This window comes from Amphibalanus amphitrite, unplaced genomic scaffold (genome assembly GCF_019059575.1).
Source record: "Amphibalanus amphitrite isolate SeventyFive unplaced genomic scaffold, NRLGWU_Aamphi_draft 000260F_arrow, whole genome shotgun sequence".
NCBI lineage: Eukaryota > Metazoa > Arthropoda > Thecostraca > Balanomorpha > Balanidae > Amphibalanus > Amphibalanus amphitrite.
In genome coordinates, this window is record NW_024881755.1 from 523,574 (window position 1) to 545,710 (window position 22,137).

The 22,137-nt window shown below is 51.2% G+C and overlaps 1 protein-coding gene across 7 annotated transcripts in view; it reads left to right on the forward strand.

The window, feature by feature from the left end:
• The window catches only part of LOC122386717 (phosphatase and actin regulator 4-like), a 126,443-nt gene that overhangs the window by 88,576 nt on the left and 15,730 nt on the right, over positions 1 to 22,137 (forward strand). For 5 of the 7 annotated variants that reach the window (XM_043376201.1, XM_043376204.1, XM_043376199.1 and 2 more), the window contains one exon: positions 21,393 to 21,794. In XM_043376201.1, the coding sequence (XP_043232136.1) occupies positions 21,393 to 21,794 (402 nt within the window). Of the gene's footprint in view, positions 1 to 1,731; positions 2,141 to 21,392; positions 21,795 to 22,137 lie in introns of those variants that run through there. The other 2 variants (XM_043376203.1, XM_043376202.1) reach the window with 2 other exon arrangements.

Consider the following 22,137-nt stretch of genomic DNA (forward strand, 5'->3'; position numbering starts at 1 on the left):
TTTATGTGTTCTTGTGCTAATTTTGTTTCCGTTTATGTTCTTCCATTATAATTGCGATATCGAACAATATTCGTTGTTAGCGTTACACATCGACGCGCTTACAAACACCATTAACCCGATTCCAGCGCGGGTGCGTCGACGTCGGTCCCGCATTCTTCTACCCTGTTCCGAACTTAATTATGAAGCTGTCATTTTATGTAAATCAGACATTTTTTATTGCAATTTAGTATGTAACTTATATGCACCTACCTATACGTATAAACGGCATCTTTGGAACATTAGGGATCCGCCAAGCTTCAACTCAGGACATTTATGTAGGTTATTCCACGGTGACTGGTTATTCGTTGAATGTCGGACTCCACCAGATCCGGTTGCACTCCTTTAAACAATATAGTCGACGATAAATGTCCCATCTTGACATCCAGGCTGGAATAGTCTGGCGGTGGCCGGTAAGCGTATGTTGTGTTGTCATAAAACGTGCACTGCCTGAGTGCTGGACGGCTAACTCGTTTAGAAGCCTAATTCCGATTTTGTATTGTTATTGTAGCTAGATATGATTTGTATCAAGGAAAATGATGAGTACTGCGAAGCTTTGGGATATGTATTTTTAACAAGGAGGCGCTAAGCCTCAACAGGCGAAGAAATAACGTCAATGATCACCACCACCATGCCGAACAGCCAAAGTCTGTTCAATTTTTTAAGCGACTTGTAATTCCACATACAAGTTTGGTCATAAACGTCCGAGATCACCGGATTTTAGTCAAGCAACCGATTCTGTTAAACCTGGAAGCTAGTTCTCACTTCCGCTCCAAAGCCTTCGTAATTTGATATTGTTAGTCTTGATTAGTTCCGACTCCGCCGAAGCCCAAATCAATATCGTCGTTTCAAACCATGGGTCTCGATTCTTCCATGTCGGATGACAAAATCTTCTTCTGGCTTTGTTCCTGGTGGAAAGAAAATGCGGCTGCCGCTACTTTCCCGAGTTTTCTAAGTGTTATGGCTGTCCTTTTCTACGCCATTTCCGTTTCTCGACTGTTCCATGGGACGAGAGTGTTCTCTCTGAGTGGTCGTATAGAGGCTCTCTGTCCGCGGCGACGCCGTCTCCCCTGCCCCAGATCGGAGTCGCAGTGTTTCCGGAGCGGGTGGCTCGCCCCGTGACGGCCCTCGGCAAGGCCGGAGGTATTCGCGACTGACTCACCGCTGGCCGGCCTGGCGCGAGCCACTGAGAATCAATGACGTCACGGCTCTGAGAGCACGCCACGCCAAACACCGGCCATCCAGGTGGGCTGGGGGTGGGTGAGCGCGAGACCGACCAACTCTGCCGGTCCACGGGGTCGCTGGGTCCGCGTCCGTGGTCGCCACTATTCGATTTGTATAATGTGGCATTTCAAGAAACTGGCTGTCCTAGCTGGGAGTCAGATCCATGTCATTCTTGGTATTTTAGCAAAGGTGAGATGTCAGTGTAAGGCTTGCAGTAATCCCATCTCGTCCTGGTTCTCCGCGTCTAGCGAGCTGTGCGATTTCGGTCGCTGTCGCTACGCGGCCGGCGCCGTGCGATCAGGTGACAGTCCTGCGGGACTCACCGCTGGGTCACGTGACCAGCGGTGTCGGCCCGGCCGCCACGGCGCAGGCGTCTGCCGACCGACGCGTCGGCATCGGCGGCGGCGCCAGTGGCCTCTGGAGCCGTGCCGCCGCCGCCGTCCGCCGCGCCGCCTCCCCGAACAGAGCCGCTCTCGGAGGGACCGACTCTCAGTGGTGCGTCTGAGGCAGCGGGCGCCGGTCGAGTGGGCAGCCTGTGTGTGTGTCTCGGAGCGGACTCTCTCTGTGCCTCTGTGACTGTACTCGGCGCGGTGCCACTCAGCCCTCGCGGCCACACCCGGGGCCATTGATTTCGGAGCGGCGCCGGTCGGCGCCAGACGGTCGGTGGTCGGACCGCGCCGCGATGGCCGCCCGGTGAGCGCCCAGCCGGCCGCAGCACTGGACGCCAGGCAGGAGCGCAGGGCCGGCATGTGTGACCGCGTCAGTAAGGCCGGACTCATCTCGGCGGTGAAGACGCTGACGCGCCGGCCCGGCTCGCGCAAACGCTCCGGCAGCCGGGACAGCTCGCTGGAGAAGCCTCATGACCAGGACGAGCAGCCAGGTGGGGTGCCGAGAGGGGGTGACTGGGCGAGGAGGGGCGGGGTGGGTAGGGAAGGGTGGGGTCTGATAAAGTCGCTTAGGTCGGGATTTACTGAAGAAGGAGATGGCGCTCAGTTGCACAATGTCCAGCTTAGCTCCATGTTCTCTGGATAACCAGGTGATCTAGTTGGTGGTCCACGTCTGGCGCTATGCGGTGTTGGAATTAAAAGCTATGTAGTGGCTAATTAGATTATAGACGACCAATTTTCCCGACCGACTGATGCACTGATGAAATTAACTGCAGTTCAGCGCTGATTATTTGAACTGCTTGTGTGCAGTGAGCTGGTTCCGGGTTCCTGTGGACTGGCTTCCCGTAAAAGCCTTTCAATCACCGGCTTGCCATTTTCAATTCACTGAATACGTCACGGTCGGGATCAGAGGTCAAAGGTACCGGTTGGTGGAGAGTCAGTCTCATAGGTTTCTGAGGTACCCGAATTCAATTTTTTCGGTAATACAGTATGTTTCTAATTCCAACATTGGGCTCCACTAATTTTTGCAGAGATCGTGTACCGCTGTTCAGTTGTAGCCTGACTGATGATATGTGTGGCACCGGGACGTGCCTAAGCTGGATGGAATTACCCCCCGGTCGATAAAGCTCTGGGCAGATCAGCTGACTGGGTCCCCGGTGCCTCCACGCGCTGCTGGTGTCTGTTGCGGTGTAGTGCGACCCAGGTTTTTGTTTGTTTTGTTGGGTTAGGCCCTTTCGGTCGACAAGACCATTGCAGAGCCGGAAGGATGATAGGAATTAGGGGGAGACATTGGTCTGGGCAGGCACCCTAGTGAGTCGCCGGGGCTGAGCCCGTCCAGAAGACAGGCCACCCAGCCCCAAGGCACTCACTGCACCCGGCTACGGGGTGCGCTCCCTCAGGAGCAGCGGTGCCGCTCCAAGGCACAGTGGGGATTTTTCCGATCTAGCGCCTATTAATTCAAAAAATATTTTTTGGATTTTGGTTTATTTTTTTGTGTCAGTAGGGCTAAGAAATGTCTGAATTTTTCATATATGGCATTGTTTTATCTGTATGTCCACAGCAAAACTAGGAAAAATGCGCCCAAAGTTCACACTCATGCGTGATTACTCAATGGGCTCAGCAAGGCCCGAAAGTATAGCTCAATTTCATCGTCCTGTCCTGTTGGTTTTAATCTTGCGAGGTCTTAAAGTTGCATATCGTCTGAAAGGCACCTTTATTAGGAATGGAATGGCAAACAGAAAGTATGCCACAACCTTACTAAGGTCACAAAAATGCCCTTTACAAAAAACCCTTACAGACACCATATTGAAGGAATGGTATTCTAAATAAATGTAGGAAATCAACAATGTTTTCCACACTTTTCCACTCCGAAATATATCCTATCGAATTCGCCACTTTCTTCTGCACAAGACAACGCCTAGTTTGGCTGCCGAAACTTGCCTGAACACGGAATATTCACATTAGAGTATCTTAACATCCCACTCGAGGAGCGCCAGGGCAAACAGCACGATATAGGTATGTTCCGGACATAGGCGAATAATTTTACTTCGTGATTTATATGATGCATATTTTCTGAGACACATTCATTAGGAATAGGATGACAAGCGTAAATTATACATACCGTAACCTTATTAACCATCGCACTTGTGGGGAGGGGGAGGGGGAAGGGGTCGGATAAAACCCATGGTTTTCCGCAAATTACTCGCGCAAAAAGCGGCCGATCGCGCCGAAACTTTCGGTACCCTCGAGATCATCAATTTTACATCTAACCTAAAAATTTCATGACTCTGACCCAACTGACCTTTGACCTGTGGCATATTTCTCGAGACCATGTTTGGCCGGAATCGCGATTCGGCGTATGCCAGCTCACATTATCCGCGGTTTCCAGTCTTTTTGTGGTTTTAAACGTTCAAATATGTGAAATGATGTTGGTGCCATGCATAATGGTGGGTTTCAAGGTCACGTGAAGGTCAAGTCAAGGTCATTGACCTTTTAATGACCTTGGTTCACTTTTTCGAGTTTTACTTGTTTCTAGGGTAGTTTTTGGTGCTGATTTCGATTTTAGCAGCCATTTGAATATTTACGAAGTAGTTCTAGTGCCTTCGTTCCATGTTACGAAGCTATCAGTAGTAGGTGACACTTCTATGGATGGCCGGCAGGACGCCTACTAATTGATCTAACCTGACCTGACCCGACCTGGCCTAAATGCATAAAGACATCGTCTGTGATCAAAACTAACATGAAATTCGTGATCAGCACCCCAAAATACCCCGTAACACCCTAACTTTGCGAAGTTTCAAGAGGTCTCGATTTCCCAACTTTAGTTGGGTCATTAAACTGACTTGGAAAGTCAGCTTATGACCTTGGACTTTGAAATTGGATATATTCGTCCTAATTTCGTCATAGGCAGCACGCTTGACTTTTCCGCGAAGCTCTAGCTTGATCAGGGGCCAAACGGCTGAGCGGGGGGTCCAATTGAACCCCCTATACTATGTTGATTATGCACATTTACAGGTAAAATTCTCACCAGGACACACCAGCCAACATCTGTGCACAATCTGGCTACAATTCTACCTATGGTTTGCCCTCTACGAATAAATACGTGCTAGATCGGAAAAATCCCCACTGTGCAAGGGAGCAGCCCGCATGAGATAAAGTTGCCTGTCCAGCCCGAAGGGGGGTTGCGGCGTGGAGGAGAAGGATTTCTGTATCCTGAGGATAGAAGCACGGAAAGGTGGCGACCCAGGACAGCCCCCGGTTATATGTAGGAGCCAGCTGGCCGGTCGACCGGCTGCCGCCCCCGGGCTCCTGTGACGTAGTTGGCCCGACTGCGACTTGTCACAGCCTCGGGCGCAGTTATCGGAGGTGCCACCGTGACAAGCGCGAGGATGTTTGATGGGTTAGTTAGTGTTTGACGGTTGGTTGGAGTTGGTTGGAGGCATTTGACGGACGCTTTATTGATATAAGGCTTGACAGGTTTCCGCGAAAGGTCGGCAGCGACCAATGTTTTACGCATTGGAGTACTTGATCGGTGCTATATTTTTTAATACTTTGCCTTTTCTTGCAGTCATAGACGACCTTTCTACGCTGGCTTGCATGTTTATACTCTGATAAATTTAGTATGAATGGTTGAATGAATTGATAGTTGAAGCCCAGTCCGTTCCAATCAGAACTTGGTGCACTAAGTCTTACTCGGTACGCTGAGTCGATGTCTGCCGCCCGATCGCGGATGTCCGGGTAGTCGGTACGCGAGTACTTTGGAAGTCGAAGTTCAGCGTACCCACATAGGCCAACATGGGATGCAGTGGGTTCGTCTGGCTGCCCAGCGCTGGGATATCGACTGGGCTCTATAAGAAACAAGAAGAAGAGAAAGAAGATGTAAGTTATGACCAAACTATCTGAAGCATTAAAAAATTACGTCATTGCTGATAACAGGGACTGCATGAATATTTATGTAGGCTTTTACAAGCGTCTATAAATTGTTGCGCGAAGGCCTACTGGTATCACGGTCTGGCGGATCAGACACCTGAAAGGATTTCCAGTCTCGTTTGCTGTCTCAATCCTGCAATGTGTAGGTATGCTTAAAGCCAGGTAGCATTTCAGTCAGGCGCGCATTACGTATGGTGTGGGAGCAAGGTCCATTGATTGTGCCCTCTCAGAGGTGCCAGTGAATGGATACCCTGTGACTGGGGAGGATGCCTGGGAAGCTGGTGTGACGTCACATCACTCCCGGATCTGGCTCAGCTGCTGCCGTGGGCGCCGGGTAGGAAGTCACAGTCGCCCCATTGCGAGACATTGAGTAAGACCCAAGCTCTGCGTGGCTTTGTAGAGAATGAATTCCTGCTACCCTGTAACGTCAGTTCCCCACGCAGGGTGTTGAACTAGAATGATATGCAGGTTTTGTAGTGGCTGAGTTGGTTCAGTAGCTGCTATATAAGCATTACATCATTTCATTTATAATATTACATTAATTAATCATATAATTAATTATATTATATTAATCAGTTATTGTAATAGTGGAATTGACATTTCAACGTTTATTTGACTCCAATCAAATGACGAATAGATATAATGGATCAGATATGTTAACGGCAAATGTGCCGCTATGAATGTTTTTCACTTGAACCGATGAAGGAACGCCTCCGAAATATATTCCAAGTGTTTTTTTTTGTAACTTTTGGCAATTTTTAGAATTTTGAACAGGGTACTCCATTAAATATGAAAAGTTTGATTAACTCGCTCAAGTGATTGAAGTGAAATCGTTGAGATAAGTTGTCACCATTCATGAAGCATAACGATGTCACTTGTGCCCATCTTCTTAGCTTTGAGCAACATTTTATATCGAAAATAAACAATACGTTTCCTCACCAACGCTGGATGAAATCATGAGGAATTTACTGGAGGCTATGCCACATCTGGAAGCGCTCAACGCTGGTTTCGGCGAAGTCAATCACTTTAGTCTGGCATTCAGGAAAATAAATTGCCTCAATGGCCAATCTATTTTTGGACCTGAAATTTCAGCCCATTCTTGTGGCGGAGGTTCTAAATAATGGAGTAATGGTTGGTTGGCTTTGTTCTGAGAGGGAATCTTCTATTACTCAAACTTGACATTTGGCACGTCATGCTTTCGGAGTCATCAGTTTCACAAATCGTTTTAAACGTTTAATGCTTCCTTGCTATAGATATCTTGAATTTCACATTCTCGTATGTGATTGTTATGAGCTGGATAAACCTTATAGCAAGCTACGTATCATCTGAGACAGTCTTATTCGTAACAGAGGCGTTTTTATGAGAAGTCAGGACGAAGCGTCATATTTGGTGCCATGATGTCAGATTCGTTGGGATTTGTCAGAGTCTGCTGTCGGAAACGCTGGCACTCTGCCGGGCTAACGGCATCGCTGACCGTTGAAAGGAAGGCTCCTTCCAGCTGACATCTCTTGGAACATATCGCCGGAACACTGAAATATCCTTGTTGGAAACGATGGTGATGGTTAGGACATTGCGGTTAGGACTGGGCGTGCCCCACCGCTCCGAGTCGTGGCAGGCAACGATTGCAGTAGATTGCATTACCTTCCGCGCCGCTGCCGGCGTCGCCACTGCTGCTTCGACGCCGTCGCCGGTTTCTGAGGGGCGATGAGAAGCATTGGAGCCTGCTCACTCAGTGTTCACGTCACACCCTGGCGTCGATAAGCAGCGTCACGTCACGCCGGAGCGTCGAGAAACAGCGGCGTCGGCCCGCGTCACGTCGGGAAGGCGAGAGGGACTGCGTCACACCCGAGCGGCTCTGTCGACACGTTATTGCCTGCCAACTGTCAGACCGGTGTGGGCCGACCGGCGCCTTCACCCACTGCCCGAGAACGGCGCCATATGAACTGGTACGGAATGCTGAGCTTTATGTCTGCCTGGAGTAGTGTGAACCCCGTGCCGTGGCGTGTGGAACAAATCGTTTAAATTCTGTACTGTTTGCAGTTAGTGATTTCGCCGATGGGCACCATCCAGTCGAATGTTGGACAGGATCCTGGGACGCCACTCAGTCCCATGGTAAGGCTGATGAAGTCCGCAGCCAGGCGGAACTTTTAATCTGGCGCAGAGCCCGCCGAGCCCATTCACAATCTACTTGGCCAACTTCGATCCGCCCCAATCCCCGGCGAGATTATAATGCCGCCCAAAGGAGCGGAATTAAAATATCCATCGTCGGCGGGGGATCCAGTTCATACGGGGCTTACGTAACATATCCCAGTCATTTTCTGCCGGCTCTCGGCTGCGCTGCCTGGGTAACCCGGCCCGGCCTGGCCTGCTGAACCCTCCGTCCCGACCAGCCGGCCGGCAGACTGCTGACGCCGCCGCCGGTCCGCCAGCTAATTAGGCCAGATCGGCTCCCCTAATGGGATTGCTGCCAGCCGCTATAGCGGTTTGATACGGTGCCGGACCGACGTCCGCCGACTCCCCACGGTCAGATCAGCGACGGAACGACGGTGGCGACGGCGCCGGGCCGGAGCCGCGCGCTCGGCTCGGCGCAGCGGCCGGCCTGCGGCGGTCTGTCCGCTCGGTGATGGGCTCCAACCGCCCTCAGCTGGCGCCGGCGGTGGGTCCTCAGAGCACCGGGTCATCGGCGCCCTTATTGCAGCTGCCAGCCGGTGCCGCGCGCCGACCGGTCGATGGCTGGTGAGGTCGGTCCTCTCCCTCCCCTCGCCCACTCTCTCCCGATGCTGACACGCCACCAGACAAGGTCCGTGAAGGCTGTCATAGGACGGTCGGCGAGAGGTCGGCTGGTCGGTGATGGTCGTCCGTAGGGTGTTTGAGGGTCGCTCGGACACCATATTGACGCTGCCACAGACGGAGAGTAGCCGATGGGGTCCGGAAGGGGCTCATATGAACGGCAGAGTGACCAGTGGGCGTCTGGAAGGAGTTGATATGGACGGCTGAGCGGACGCTGGGCAGGCTCATGAACACAGGGTGGCATATTCGCGGTCGAACGGTTCTAACTATATGTAGGTTCGACGGCTAGGGGATGGAGCAGGTCGTCGTCTTTTGATAGAAGGAGCTGGCGCGATGGTTGGATTTGATGGGAGCAGATGCAATGTTTCCTCTACTTTTGTGAATATTATCGTCTTCTTGGGTTGCTGTACTTCTGTGACACATGGGTGTATTTTCTGTCATCTCTTGCTCTCACGTTCATTGTAATGTAGCTATATTTTTATCTGTCCTCGCTTTCCTTGTTTCACCATTCGATGTTGAAAGAGAAAGGAAGGAAATGCGATGTTTATGAAAGAAGCAAAGAAGACTAGAGAGGAAGGTTCGTGTACAGACAGTGTTCTCTTTGATGTTCTCGTGGTAATTTAACTTCTGTTTGTAAGTAATTAGCTCCCGCGAGTCTGATGTGTCTGATGTGTCTGATGTTACCAGACTTGTAAACGACTCAAATTTTTTTTTGAGTCGATTCTTTGTTTGAGTCTGGAAATTTGAATCGATTCATCAAACGACTCATGATGTTAAATTTAATTGATTCGAATCAACTCATGACTCATCAAGTTCCTCGATAAAATGATTCGAATCAACTCATGACTCGAGCAACTAGCCAACGGAATGATTCGAATCAACTCATGACTCACATATTTTGATGAATCGATTCAAATCAACTCATGACTCACACGACATTTTTATTGAACTTATTTCATTCAACCCATGACTCACTATAGGCATTGGTTGATTATTTGACTCAAAGCTATGATAAAATGAATATGCCGCATACCACAATTGTATTAAGCAGCATAGTAGCCTTGACCAAAGATTCAAGCAGCTACCTAGTAGGACTAGGTACATAGGTACCTACTTTGGCAAACATGGTTGATGCAGTTTCCAGTTCCTAAGTCCCAATTCCACTTTTGAATTCTAATATTCCTGCAGATTGGGCTACCTATTCTGTAGCATACTGGTCACTGGTCAGTCTTGCTTCAATTTCTTATCTTGTCACGTACAACAAAGCAAACAAGTTCTAACTGCAAGCAGTCCAGAAAATACTTCAAATGTTTGTACACATCACTTCCATTCAGTTTGCTGTACACACCCAACAATATTTTGGGCTGTAGAAATCAAATACCAATAACATATGAGGTAAGTATTACTGAAATCCATTTATAATGGACACAAATCCAATTGAAGCAAGGCTGACCAGTTGCAAATCTTACCTGCCTTTTCAAAGACATTGACATACCAATTACCAAAGTCACTGTGCCCACCGGAAATCGCAGTTCATGTCTGATACCCATGGCCTTGGTTTGATATTTAAATGCATTTCATAACTCAACCAGCTTTGAAATTATTTCTATCTGTATGAAATGAATCTAACCCCGCGTTCGATGTCTCCCGGACGGCAAAGATTCTATGCCGTCCGGGCCCGAAATGGCGTTCGATGTCGCACGGACGGCAAAGATTCTACGTGACGTCACGTAGAATCTTTGCCGTCCGCGCAGAATCTTTTGAGCGTACTACGGCGGGCAGAGAGGCAATGATGGCGCGTATTTCAAAAGCGGCGCAGCAGCTGTTTGCAGAAGTTGTTGACATTTGTGCGCGGTCTCTATGGAAACGTAAACTTGGGCCTTTTCGAAACTGACGCATATTGTGTAAGTGGCGCACAAAATGGCCGGTCTCGTCGTCCGCCTGTGTGCTTCATCGAACGCAAAATAGAATATTCTGCGTAGAATGTTCTTCGTCCGAGGAGACATCGAACGCGGCCTAAGGCATTCTCCAGAAGCCGTGATATTGAACAGATTTTTAGCCAACTGGCGCCGCATGGTGGCGCTAGCAGAGCGTATAACATTAGCGCTCTACTAGCGCCATCATACGGCAACAGCTGGCAAATAACTGAGTCAATACCAATGCCATTCTCCAAGGCCAATGATTCCGTGTTGATATGAAAACGGCGCATTTGAGCGTCATATATGCTAAGCCTTACGCACGCTAATCTACTGCATAAAGGTAACAATTTTGGAACACGATCGGGAAGAGGACAAAGTCTCCACTCTAGCACATACTAAACGCCTGATGACATTGATACAAAGACCCCGAATGCATTGACGAGTAAATGTGCATCAGGAACGGATTTTCCTACTTGTTCATCATAGTGATACGTTTGTAATACGCAATTACTCTGCTCATGGATCCCAGCTCAAAGACGCTAAGATCAAAATCAGGTCAGTCCCAGAAACTTTGGTTTTTATTCTATATCTAAGTACTAACAACAAATTGTAGTTTGTTTTCTACGTTAATGAATTGGCACTAAGTCATGATCGCAACATTGCGGTACTTTAATGCCATTTCGATTTTGTAGTACTTTAACGCCAACAAAATTTTGCAGTGTTTTAACGCCTGCTGTCTTGCTATTGGTGTCGACATTTCTGGCGGACCTTACAGTTTTATTTTATGTTTCTTTATTTTGATTTTGATTTTCTGGTTTGGGACGTTATATAGTTGATATTTGAAGGACTGATGTATTCCATTCTAAAAGCGAATATCTTTTACCAAGAATATTAGCAAAGGTATCAGTATATTTATCTTGTTCCATGTTTGATGTTAGGTTCTGACTGATGAAGTCACTGCTCCATGGATCCCCAGTTCACATCATTTTTAGCAGCTGTAGTAAAAGGGGCTTAGGTGAGCATGAAATTCATTGTTCTTCTTACGCCTTATATTATTAAATATGACCTGAATCTGGTTCTAAAATACAAACTGTGAAGCGAAGTGAAATGACCATGGCATGAGTGTTTTACTTTGCAACACAAGGTTGCTCAATTGGAAAGAAAATATTTTCTTCTTGCACAGTACACAATTTTCCAAATGAATTTCGGGAACGGGTCCATCTGGTTCCAATGCTGACCTAGACCGGGTCTGACCGGTTCTGGAAATGTGCCAGTCAGACTGGGTCCGGGTCCGGGTCCCAAAATTTTCCAGTTTTGCCACCTCGAGTACCTAGGTACCAAGGTTCCTAGGTACCTAGGTACCTAGGTAGCCACCTCGAGTACCTAGGTACCAAGGTTCCTAGGTTCCTAGGTACCTAGGTACCTAGGTTCTGCCAAATGCTTTTGGCTCATTAGGCGCCTGTGCCTGAGCCTCTGAGGCTCTTGTAAGTCTGAAATATGGAGTTAAGTGATGGCTAAAGCTGAGGGGGTGATCTAGCATTGATTATTAGGGTGTTGATGGTGACTTGTAAACGACTCAATTTTTTTTGAGTCGATTCTTTGTTTGAGTCTGAAAATTTGAATCGATTCATCAAATGACTCATGATGTTAAATTTAATTGATTCGAATCAACTCACGACTCATCAAGTTCCTCGATGAAGTGATTCGAATCAACTCATGACTCATCGAAAAACGGTTTGATTCTGAGTCGATTCACGAATCAACTCAGAGTCGTTTACAAGTCTGGATGTTACTGTATAAATATTCCGGTGAACTTGTCCTGCTTCACGTCTGAGCGACATCATTTCCCTCCACTTCCCGTGTGAGTGACATATGGGAACAATCTCTCTAAGTGGCGTTAATAGCATTTGGCAGCATTGCTTGAAGTTCACCTATCGCTAACCGTCAGTAAATAATACTAGGGTTGACTATTAAGTAATGGAATTGCCTTAAGCAATTAAACGTTTTTGCATGTGCACATGTTTTCTTGGTGTCATTTCACGCGCCGATGTTTTTTCTATCCAATGGTGAAGACCACATGTCCTTAGCTACTTCTTGCTCCAAGCTATCTTCGTTTTCCCAAGAGACCACCCGAACCTGCGGCGCACCATGAAAAAGGAGTCTGGCAATGGCCAAAATCGCGCGCCAAGCGCCAGCGCGAGGTCATCAGAGCTTATTGGCTTATTGTTATGGCTATACAATGGACAATTTCTATATTTTCATCAAAACAATACACATTGGCACGATAAATGACAGCATACACTACTCCACATAATCGCCTTCAAGCATCACACACCATTCCAGCCTCGTCTTGACCCACTCCTGGAACGCCGCCAGAAGACTGATCGGCGTTTTCTTTCTCAAACCGATGAAACCACCGACATATCGTCTGTGGGGAGGCTGCGTCGCTCCATACACTTAGAAAAGAAGTTTTCTGATATTGGTAGGCCTTTTCCTTACGACAAACTGAGCTCTAATGACCTTGCACTCGGCGCTGGTGCGCGGTTTTGGCCATTGCCAGGTGGTGCGCCACAGCACAATGGGCGGGTGGCCGCATTTAGCGCGACAAAAATACAGTTTCGCCTGCCGGAGCCTCTGGGTGCTTGAGAGCGAATAATGCTAAGGTGCAATGTCTTTGGATGTTGTTTAAGATATTTCTGGGACACATGAAGTACATTTACCTATTTTATGCTTACCATAGCAGCCCCGTGGTGCAATATTCAATGAAAATACTATGAGGTCGCCAAAACACATGGTATACATTATCAGCCGTGCAGGAATGAAATGCGAACTATTTCAAATGTTATTGCTTTAACCCTCGCCCGTATTGGTTTTGACAGCCGCGAACGTATAGGGGGGGGGGGGGGGGAGACCGTCCGGAACCGCCCAGGTCTTTGGACGTTGCCCTTGCCGTTTCGCCCCTGATCGAGCTAGAGCCTCGCGGAAAATAACGAGCGTGCTGTCCGTGACGAGAGGAAGTCGATGATACCCAATTTTAACCCTCGCCGGCACAGGCCATTTTGCGTCCTTCGACGGCACAAGGGGGGGGGGGGGGTACGACCCCCCTCGCATTTGGCCCCTGATCGAGCTAGAGCTTCGCCAAAAAACGAGCGTGTTGCCCTTGACGAGAGAAAGCCGATGATACCCAATTTTAAGGTCCTAGGTCATCGGGTGACCTTCCGGGTCAGGTCAATGACCCGAAAACCGGGAAAATCGGGACCTGTTGGTAAGTCGTTAAGTGTGGCTGCTATGTGGTTTTCCGGGGTGCTGATCACGAATATCGTGTTAGTTTTGATCAGAGATGATGTCTTTAAGCATTTAGACCAGGTCGGGTCAGGTCAGGTCAGGTCAACCGGTAGGGGTTGTGACGGGTATTCGTAATACGTGTCAACCGCCTCTGACAGCCTCATAACATGTTACGAAGGCGCCAAAACTACTTCGTAAATGTTCAAATGGTTGCTAAATTCGAATTCAGCTCCAAAAACTAGCCTAGAAACATGTTAAACTTGAAAAAGTGAGCCGAGGTCACCCGAGGTCACCAAAGGTTAATGACCTGACCTGACCTTCAGGTGACCTTGACAACCACCCTTATGTATGGAAGCAACATCAAATCACATGTTTGAACGTTTGAAACCACGAAAAGCTTGCAAACGCGCGGCTAATGTGAGCCGACATACGCCGAATCGTTCCGGCCAAACATGGTCTCGAAAAAGACGTCACAGGTCAAAGGTCATTTGGGTCACGGTCATGAAATTTTGATGGTAGGTGCAAAATTGATCAATGCTAGGGTACTGAAAGTTTCGTCGCGATCGGCCGCTTTTTACGCGAGTTATTCGCGAAAAAACGAGGCGGGGGGGGTCCGTTCGACCCCGCCCCTATACGGGCGAGGGTTGAGGGACAAGTTAAGTCAGTCCGTACCAATCTAGCTGAAGAAAACCGATTTTATTGCAACCGGTAACAACACTGTCAGCTGTGTCACGTGGCATGTCAACCAACGAGCCAATCAGCGACCCGGAATAAGCCCACGTGTGGGGTCAGCGACATGCCTCATATCGCCCAGGCGCCCGGCCGCCCTCGTGCCTCGTGTCCGACAAAAATGGTTATAATTATGAAGATCGCGGGTATTAGCAGCTACATTTTATCGCAACTTGTAGATAAACACTCATTGTAACTAAACCAAAGAACTAAGTCGCGGAAATCGGCGGAAATTATAACTTTAGGGTTCTTTGAAAATAAAAATTTGATTTTCTGAAGCCTTGTTCGTAGCGTCTCACAAAAAGGCATGTAGATATTGTGCAGGGGAGTTGTGGGAAGTGAAATACCTGTCTCTGCGTTGACTATGTCCTTGTTCATCGTAAAACTTCAGAAAATAGGCTTACCGCCGGGCAGTTTCTGTTTGATAAAGCAACGAACACAGCGCATTGAGAATAGCATATTGACCACCATGTGATGGATGGTAAACATTGTCGAATGTTTCGCTCATTTTAGCGTTGATGGCATTATGCCAGCAAGCTTCTTTGAGTATTTTTGAATGCCCCAGGTATTTCTTAGTTTAAACGCATCGTTGTTGTATGTTGCTGTCGGAGGTCACCAAAATGATTTTTGTCGCGCTAAATGCGGCCGCCCGCAGGTTCGGGAGGTCTCTTGGGAAAACGACGATAGCTTATAGCAAAAAGTAGCTAGGGACATGTGGTCTTCACCATTGGATAGAAAAAAGATCGGCGCATGAAATGACACCTAAATAATGTGTGCACGTGCAAACCCGTTTAATTGCTTAAGGCACTTCCATTACTTAATAGTCAACCCTAGTAACTATTCAGCTAGCAATTGCATCTATTGTAAATTGACGGTGCCACCTATCAGTTGATTGACCCGGATATACATGTGTCAGCACCAGAATCAATGTAGATTGTACAAAATGGTGTGGATAGTTCACTAATGAGATAGACTACAAACATGGTCGCGGTGGGAGATACGTGCCGAGCGGCACCGAACTGACACTGGCATCGGCGTCATCTCAGACACATTTGAGGTGATGGCCGGATACAGATCGCCCCGGCCGGGGCGGGGCTAGTTTGGATACACACGTCCGGCGCCACCGACTAGGGCTAGTTTGGATACACACCGTCCGACCGGATCGTGGGTGGGTGTTGGAGCCGAACTTGGCCCGCCCAGAATAGACCCGCCGCCACCGCTCACACATGCACCCTTTCCGCCGCCCGCCGCCGCCCCCGCCCGCGGCCCGTTTCGGTCGGCGGGCTCTGGTGTTTCTCACTGGTGCCGCCTGACGTCTTGTGCCTCCCCCCGGGTGCCATTCGCCGCGCCCACGGGCCAGCGCACCAGGTGATGGGCCGACGGTGCCTACAGGGTGTCTCAGAAATATCCGGACACTTTGTTTTCTCGTATTTCTGCTCTCTCTGTCCGTCATGGAGCTGTATGAATTTAAAGGTTGGGTAAATACCAGCCTGAGACCACCGTGCGCCTCATCCGTCTGCCATTCGCCGCTAACCTTGACCCGGCCGGTCAGTAGAGGTCAGGTCGCCGAACAGTTCGTTGGTGTATCTGAGCGTCAGAAGGGTATGGCGAAAAACTACAGCACCTCGTTTCGTGGCAAAGCTGTGGGGATGGTGCATGGAGGGATGAGGCCAAAGATGGTCTGCAGGCAACTCAGTATCAGCAGAAGCCAGCTTTACCTCTGGTTAAAAAGAGAGAAGCTGGGCCAGGGGCTCGCCAGCCAGCCCGGTCGTGGTCGCAAGAGCACGCTCCATCCGGTGGTGAAGAGAGTGATCAAGATGGCGCCTGGTAAACGGCATCAATCGACCCGAAAACTCTCTAGACGCCTCACCAATGCAGGCTACAAGGTATCCCCTGCAACAGTTCACCGTTATCTCCTCGAAAATCTAGGGATGAGGCCGCTGAAGCTGAAAAAATCGCGAAAGCTGACTGAAAAACAGCGTGCTGACCGTCTGAAGTTCGCACGGGAGCGAAAAACTGGTCAGTGGAAGACTGGCAGCGGGTCATGTGGTCGGACGAGTCGCCGTACGAGCTGTACCACCCGCCAAATCGACAAAACGACCGCGTGTGGGTGTCCAGCAGCTCAGACGTGCAGACCGTCCCCACCGTCAAGCATTCTGAGAAGGTGCATGTCTGGGGAATGATGTCCCACCGTGCACTCTCCCAGCTGCACGTGGTGCCCCCAAAAGTTGTCATCAACGGAGAGTATTACCGAGAGAACATCCTCGCCAAGGATTGTCTGGACGCCATCCACCGAACGGCTGAGACAGGCGGCGTTCTGAAGCGCTCTCTGATGACGGACACAAGCCGGGCCATCTTCATGCAGGACGGCGCTCCACCGCACACGGCCCAGAAAACACAGCAGTGGTGTCTCCAGCACCTGTCCGACTTCTGGGAGCGTGGCGTATGGCCCGGTAACAGCCCCGATCTCAACCCGATCGAAAACCTCTGGGCCATCGTTCAGCAAGAGGTCGACAAGATGACACCGGCTACCAGCGCCGGCGAGCTGGCAGGGCAGCTCAAAAAGGCGTGGGGCCGGATCAAGCCCGATGTGCTGGAGAACCTGGTGGCAGGGATGCCCCAGCGTATGCGTGACTGTATCGCTATGAAGGGCGGCTACATCGGAAAATAAACTGAAAATGCAATCTTCTCTTTTTTCCAAATCAGAGGGGAAAACAAAGTGTCCGGATAATTCTGATACACCCTGTAAATGGTGTTCAGATGAGTCTCTGATGGGATCTGGTGGGACCGACATAAGGCGCCGTGCTTGGAATACCTACAGGCATTAGTCCTCATGTTATGGTAATCGTATAAACGTCACGCATTGAAATGAAACAATGTAATGAAAGGACGCATTTTGTTCTATGAGCCGGTGAAAAAGCATAAGGACTGATGAAATTCGAGCTGCTCGAGGAGTGGTGGGCTGCATGCTGATGGTGCCCTCTCTAATATCTGGCATCCTGCGACAGAGGTGCTTTTGCGGCTCTTTTTCCATCATGGTTTACGAGCGTGATGGTGATTACTTTTATGTATAGACCATCATTCACATTCGGTCGATGCCCGGCTGTGACCTTCTGCGATTCGCGTTAGGTCGATGTCTGATTGTGTCCTTACATGTCAAGAAAGCATTGCCCCAGTCGTCAATGACGCATGTATACCTCGTCTCATGTCTGTAGTTATTGACGATAACAGTCGGACGATATTGTCATCCATGCCGAAGGATATTGGTAGATCTGTTACCATGCCCTGATCACATGCACACAAGGGGTATGTCCCAAGTCCCATCGTAGGCCCTAAACCCGTCCGACTGTCCTGGGACTAACGAACTGGATGGTTCACCAGAACAATATCGACCAATGTCAAGGGCTTGTTCCAGTCTATCTAGTCACCTCTACTCTTCGCCATGAAACTCTTCTGGTGTTTCCGTTATACCTGATTCTATCCTTTCGTTACCCATTGTAAACAGACGTCTGCTCCGATTCGCCGCTGCGTTTGCTCTCGGTATTGGGTGTCGCACAATTGGCGGCGGCCCAGACACAGCCCGTGTTGGTTTTAGTGAGTTTACAGTTGGCCGCGCTGGCTGTCGCGACTCGGAATTACTCGTCGGAAGGGCTCGAGGGAAAGGACAGTCTGCTCTTGAGCTTGCAGTGCTAGAGGATTCCCGATAACGGGTGACCGGTGATGATGTGAAGTCGCCGGGAGTGGGCGACCGGGTCAGGATGTGAAGTCGCCACGGGCCGGGTGACCGCTGACCGGTCTGGGACTGTGTGAAGTCGCCGGGGCCAGGCCGGTATTGATCTGACCGCTCTGACTGAGTGATTAACGAGTGGGTCGGCCGCGCCGTGGCCGCCGCCGTCCAGTCCGCTGTCCTCGGCTCCGGCAGCGGGCCGGGGCTACTGCTGCCGTCTGCCGCTGCCGCTCGTACCGGCCGATTGGTTCGGTAATTACTGGGCCCGGTGAACAGCTGCCAGACACCGCCCACCACTCACCTCCACTCAGCAAACACTTAGTCAACGGCTCTCGACAGGAGGGCGACTACTTAGCCAACGGCTCCCAGCGCGAGGCCTCATCTATCAGAGAACGGCGGCCAAATTCATCAGGGGCAATCGCCATACCTCACCACCCGTGCCCATACCTCTCGATTCTCCATCCGTTACGCACCACCACACCTCACCCGCTGTCATTGACCTTCCCTGCGTCCGTCTGCCGCGACCCAGAGTCCCTCAGTCCAGTCCGTAAAGCAGTTCAGCACCATTCGGCTCTGCTCACAAACCGCGACTGTTGGCGCCGGTCAAACATACCAGTGGTCCCCGGATACGGTCGGACCCGGCCCCCTGCCCTGGTGGCGGCCGTGCTGGGCCGGCCAGGAGCGGCGCCGTGCCGTGGACCCATTGATTAGGAGGGCTGTACCGGACACTGGAGCCACCCTACGTCCGGGGGTACTGGGGTCGATCGAACCGGGCCACTCCTGACCTGCTGACCCGAGCACTGCACTGCTGGCGTCCGGTGACCTGACGGGTGGGGGGGGGGGGGGGCGCCAGCAGTGCAGACACCAGCAATAACGCACAGTGGGTCGATCGGTTGTGTGTGTTGTGTGTGCTTGTTTTGGTCAAACGTCCACGCTCTTACGTTTGGAGTTTCTAGACATGACGATTGACTTTAAGTTGGTTTGCAAATATGTCATGTGGGAATAAGTCGTGGTGTTCTGTGTCATGTGTTGTGTCGCATTGCTTTGCTGCGTCATACGAGGCGACTTTTTAATTAAATAAGTGAGCTAGGAGTTACGTTGTGTCGCATTGTCGTTTAATGGCCTGGCGTATGTCGCGGTTGTGAAGCCAAACCACACTAAGGCCTGTGGTTACCAATCGTCATTGCGGCGCTGATTGCATGGACTGCCATTGCTCCACGCTTTTCCAGCTAATAATCCACCTGGCAAAGTGGTGTGGTAAGTAATGCTAGTAATGGCCACTACCAGTTATTAGGGAGAAACATGTTTCCGAACTTTGGAAGGTGCTGGCAGTCTGGTGAGTGGTGATCTTTGGACCAAGTTTGAGAAGCATTGATGTTACGAGTGACGGGCGTCGATTAATTATCATTTTGGACGGACTGTCGGACAACTTCGGACCGAACTCCGCCCCTCCCGCTCAGACTTGGCACAGAGAGTGCCGGACACCTCTTCCCAGTCTCCTCTTGTCCAGAAGCCAAGTCATGAGTTCTCTGAGCACTTGAGCAGCGATGTTGCGTCATTCATGTTTCGGTGAAATATCTGCCGGCTAAGTTTTCACTATGGTTTTGGAACTGATGAAATATTTAGAAGTAACTACTTCTAGGGAGTTGAGAATTGGTGAATAATCTCACACCGCCCCAGCCCACAGCTGGATGTGGGCTGGGCCATTTCACACTGATTGTGGTTACACCCACCCCGCTGCTCTTGTTATAGCCCGACACGTGTATTCGTATGCCCATGACGCGGACATAAGTACTGGAGTTTGTGTACCACGTTTTTGCTCATGCCGCTTGCCACCGGTGCTTTGAGCCTGAAAGAGATCAAAACTGCGCAGCTTACTATCAAGAGCTCACCCCTTACATAAAGAACCTATCTGGAAAGTAATCGATGACGATTGCTGTCTCCTGTTGTCAGCATGGCGCAGGTGTCCAATAATGGAAATATGTTTATTGCATCAGATCCTGCAATATAGGTATCTTGCAGCTCGGTTCACCTTGCAGAGCTGTTAAGCTTCGCTGTGTTGTCTGTACCGGTTTGAACTGGTGAACATGAGCCCTGTGCACGATGGGCTACGGTGAGAGACTGTCCTTTGCTCGATGATACGGCCTGCTGGTGCGGGTGGAAGGGTGTAGGACGATGCAGCCCGGCTCTGAGATGCTGTCGGCAAGAGCCCCAAACCGCGCTAGTCCGAGGGACGTGCGGACCCTCTCTGTAGGTGTGTGAGTTCGACCCTCAGTAGCAGAGCGAGGCCCACCGGACACCCACGGTAGCCGGGTGAGGCCGACCGACCCTCGGCAGCGGAGTGATGCCGGACCGTCCTCGGTAGCCGGGTTAGACCTCTATCAGTAGCCGGGTGAGGCCGACCGACCCTCAGTAGAGGAGTGATGCCGGACCGTCATCGGTTGCCGGGTTAGACCTCTATCAGTAGCCGGGTGAAGCCGATCCTCGGTAGCGGGATGATGCCGGACCGTCCTCGGTAGCCGGGGACGGGTCAGGCTGACCTACCGACCGCCGGCTGCCAGCGGTCGTCAGCTGACCGGCCGGCACGGCTCCAACTAACACCGGCCGGCTGACGGAGCCCTGCTGTGGGTCTGACGCCGGCACCGCGTCATCCTGGCGCCGTGGGCGTCGTCGGTCGCGGTGGGTGTCATCCGGGCGTGATCCGGCGCCATGGGCGTCATCGGCGCGCCTGCTGACGCTGTCCTACTGAGAGCAGGCTACTCAGTGACCGTCAGCCAGGCACTGAATCCAGTGGGAGGGTGATGTGGCATGCACTTAGCGTTAGGGCAAGCAATGGGCACTCACCGTGCGGTGTAATCGTTGCTGCTGTTCTGCAAGGAAAGTCAACCGTATACCCGAAACATCAGGTTCATTATTGCGAGTGGCTGATAACATGCGGCCATGAAGCAGTTGCAGTTGTCATAAGTGAATTATATGTGTATTGTGTATGTATGTTCCTTGCGTATGCAACCTGTAAGTCGTCCATAACTGAGCACTGTTTCTAGCACACAGCGTTAATGGCACGAATGCCATAATATGTGGACGTTTCGGGCGTTAGACACCGCCTATGTGTGTCGTAACGACACATTTCCCTCGCCGTTGCACGTAGTGGGGGTGTTGTGGCATGGTGCCAGGAAACGATAGGAACCACGGAACCGCGAGGTGGGTCTATCGTCCGTTAGCACGGAAAGGGAGGTGAGGTTGAGGGTTTCGCTGACCGTGCCGCTTTTACGGACCGTCGGTTCCAACTGACTGCTGACTCGGGTGTCACTGAAGCTGCCTCTGTCCGCCCCTCTCTGACCGTGTCTCCGCTCTGTGTGTCCGCAGACCTTCTGAAGGAGAGGGACCACCTGAACGGCGCCGTCAGCTCGTCACCTCCGACCCACCACGCCGCGCCGCCCTACAGTCCCCTGGGCGGCGGCGGCGGCGGCGGCGGCGGCGCGGAGGCGGCCGACGGGGCCGGCGCGGCCGGGCCGCCGCCGCCGCCGCCGCGGCCCGAGCGGCCCGCCTCGCTGACGGCCAGTGTGGGTAAGTCGGGCGGCCGCCACCCGCGCTGGCTGCTCTGCTACCAGTCGAGCAGCGCGCCGTGTCCGGGCAGCTCCGGTCCGCACTCGCCGAGCCCGCCGCTGGCGCCGTCCCAGCGGCCGCCGCCGCCGCCCTACCCGGCCACGCCGCCAACCGGGCGGCCGGTCAGCCTGCCGGCGCCGCTGCACCGGCCAGCCGCCCATGGTGAGTCGAGCGGAGAGCCGCACAGAGCCGCGCCGATGGCATGGAGACCGACCGCGCCGGCCCAGAGCATGGTCTGACTCGGCCCGGTCCATCTGGTCACTCTGGCCTGCGCTCGTCTCTGTGACCTGCTTCCGTCACGTCTTTGGTCCATGGTCTTCCACTTGGGTTTTGTTGAGCTATGCACCTGGAGGATCTGGTTGCTTTCTTCACCATCGCTTCGTGTCAGCCTTGTTTCGTCCGTCCGGCTCCCGTGGTCGCACGTCTTAGTTTGGCTGTCGGATCGTGGACTGTTATACCGAAGGCAGGAGGCTCGCTTTCTTCGGCTGCTTTGTGGAGAAGACGC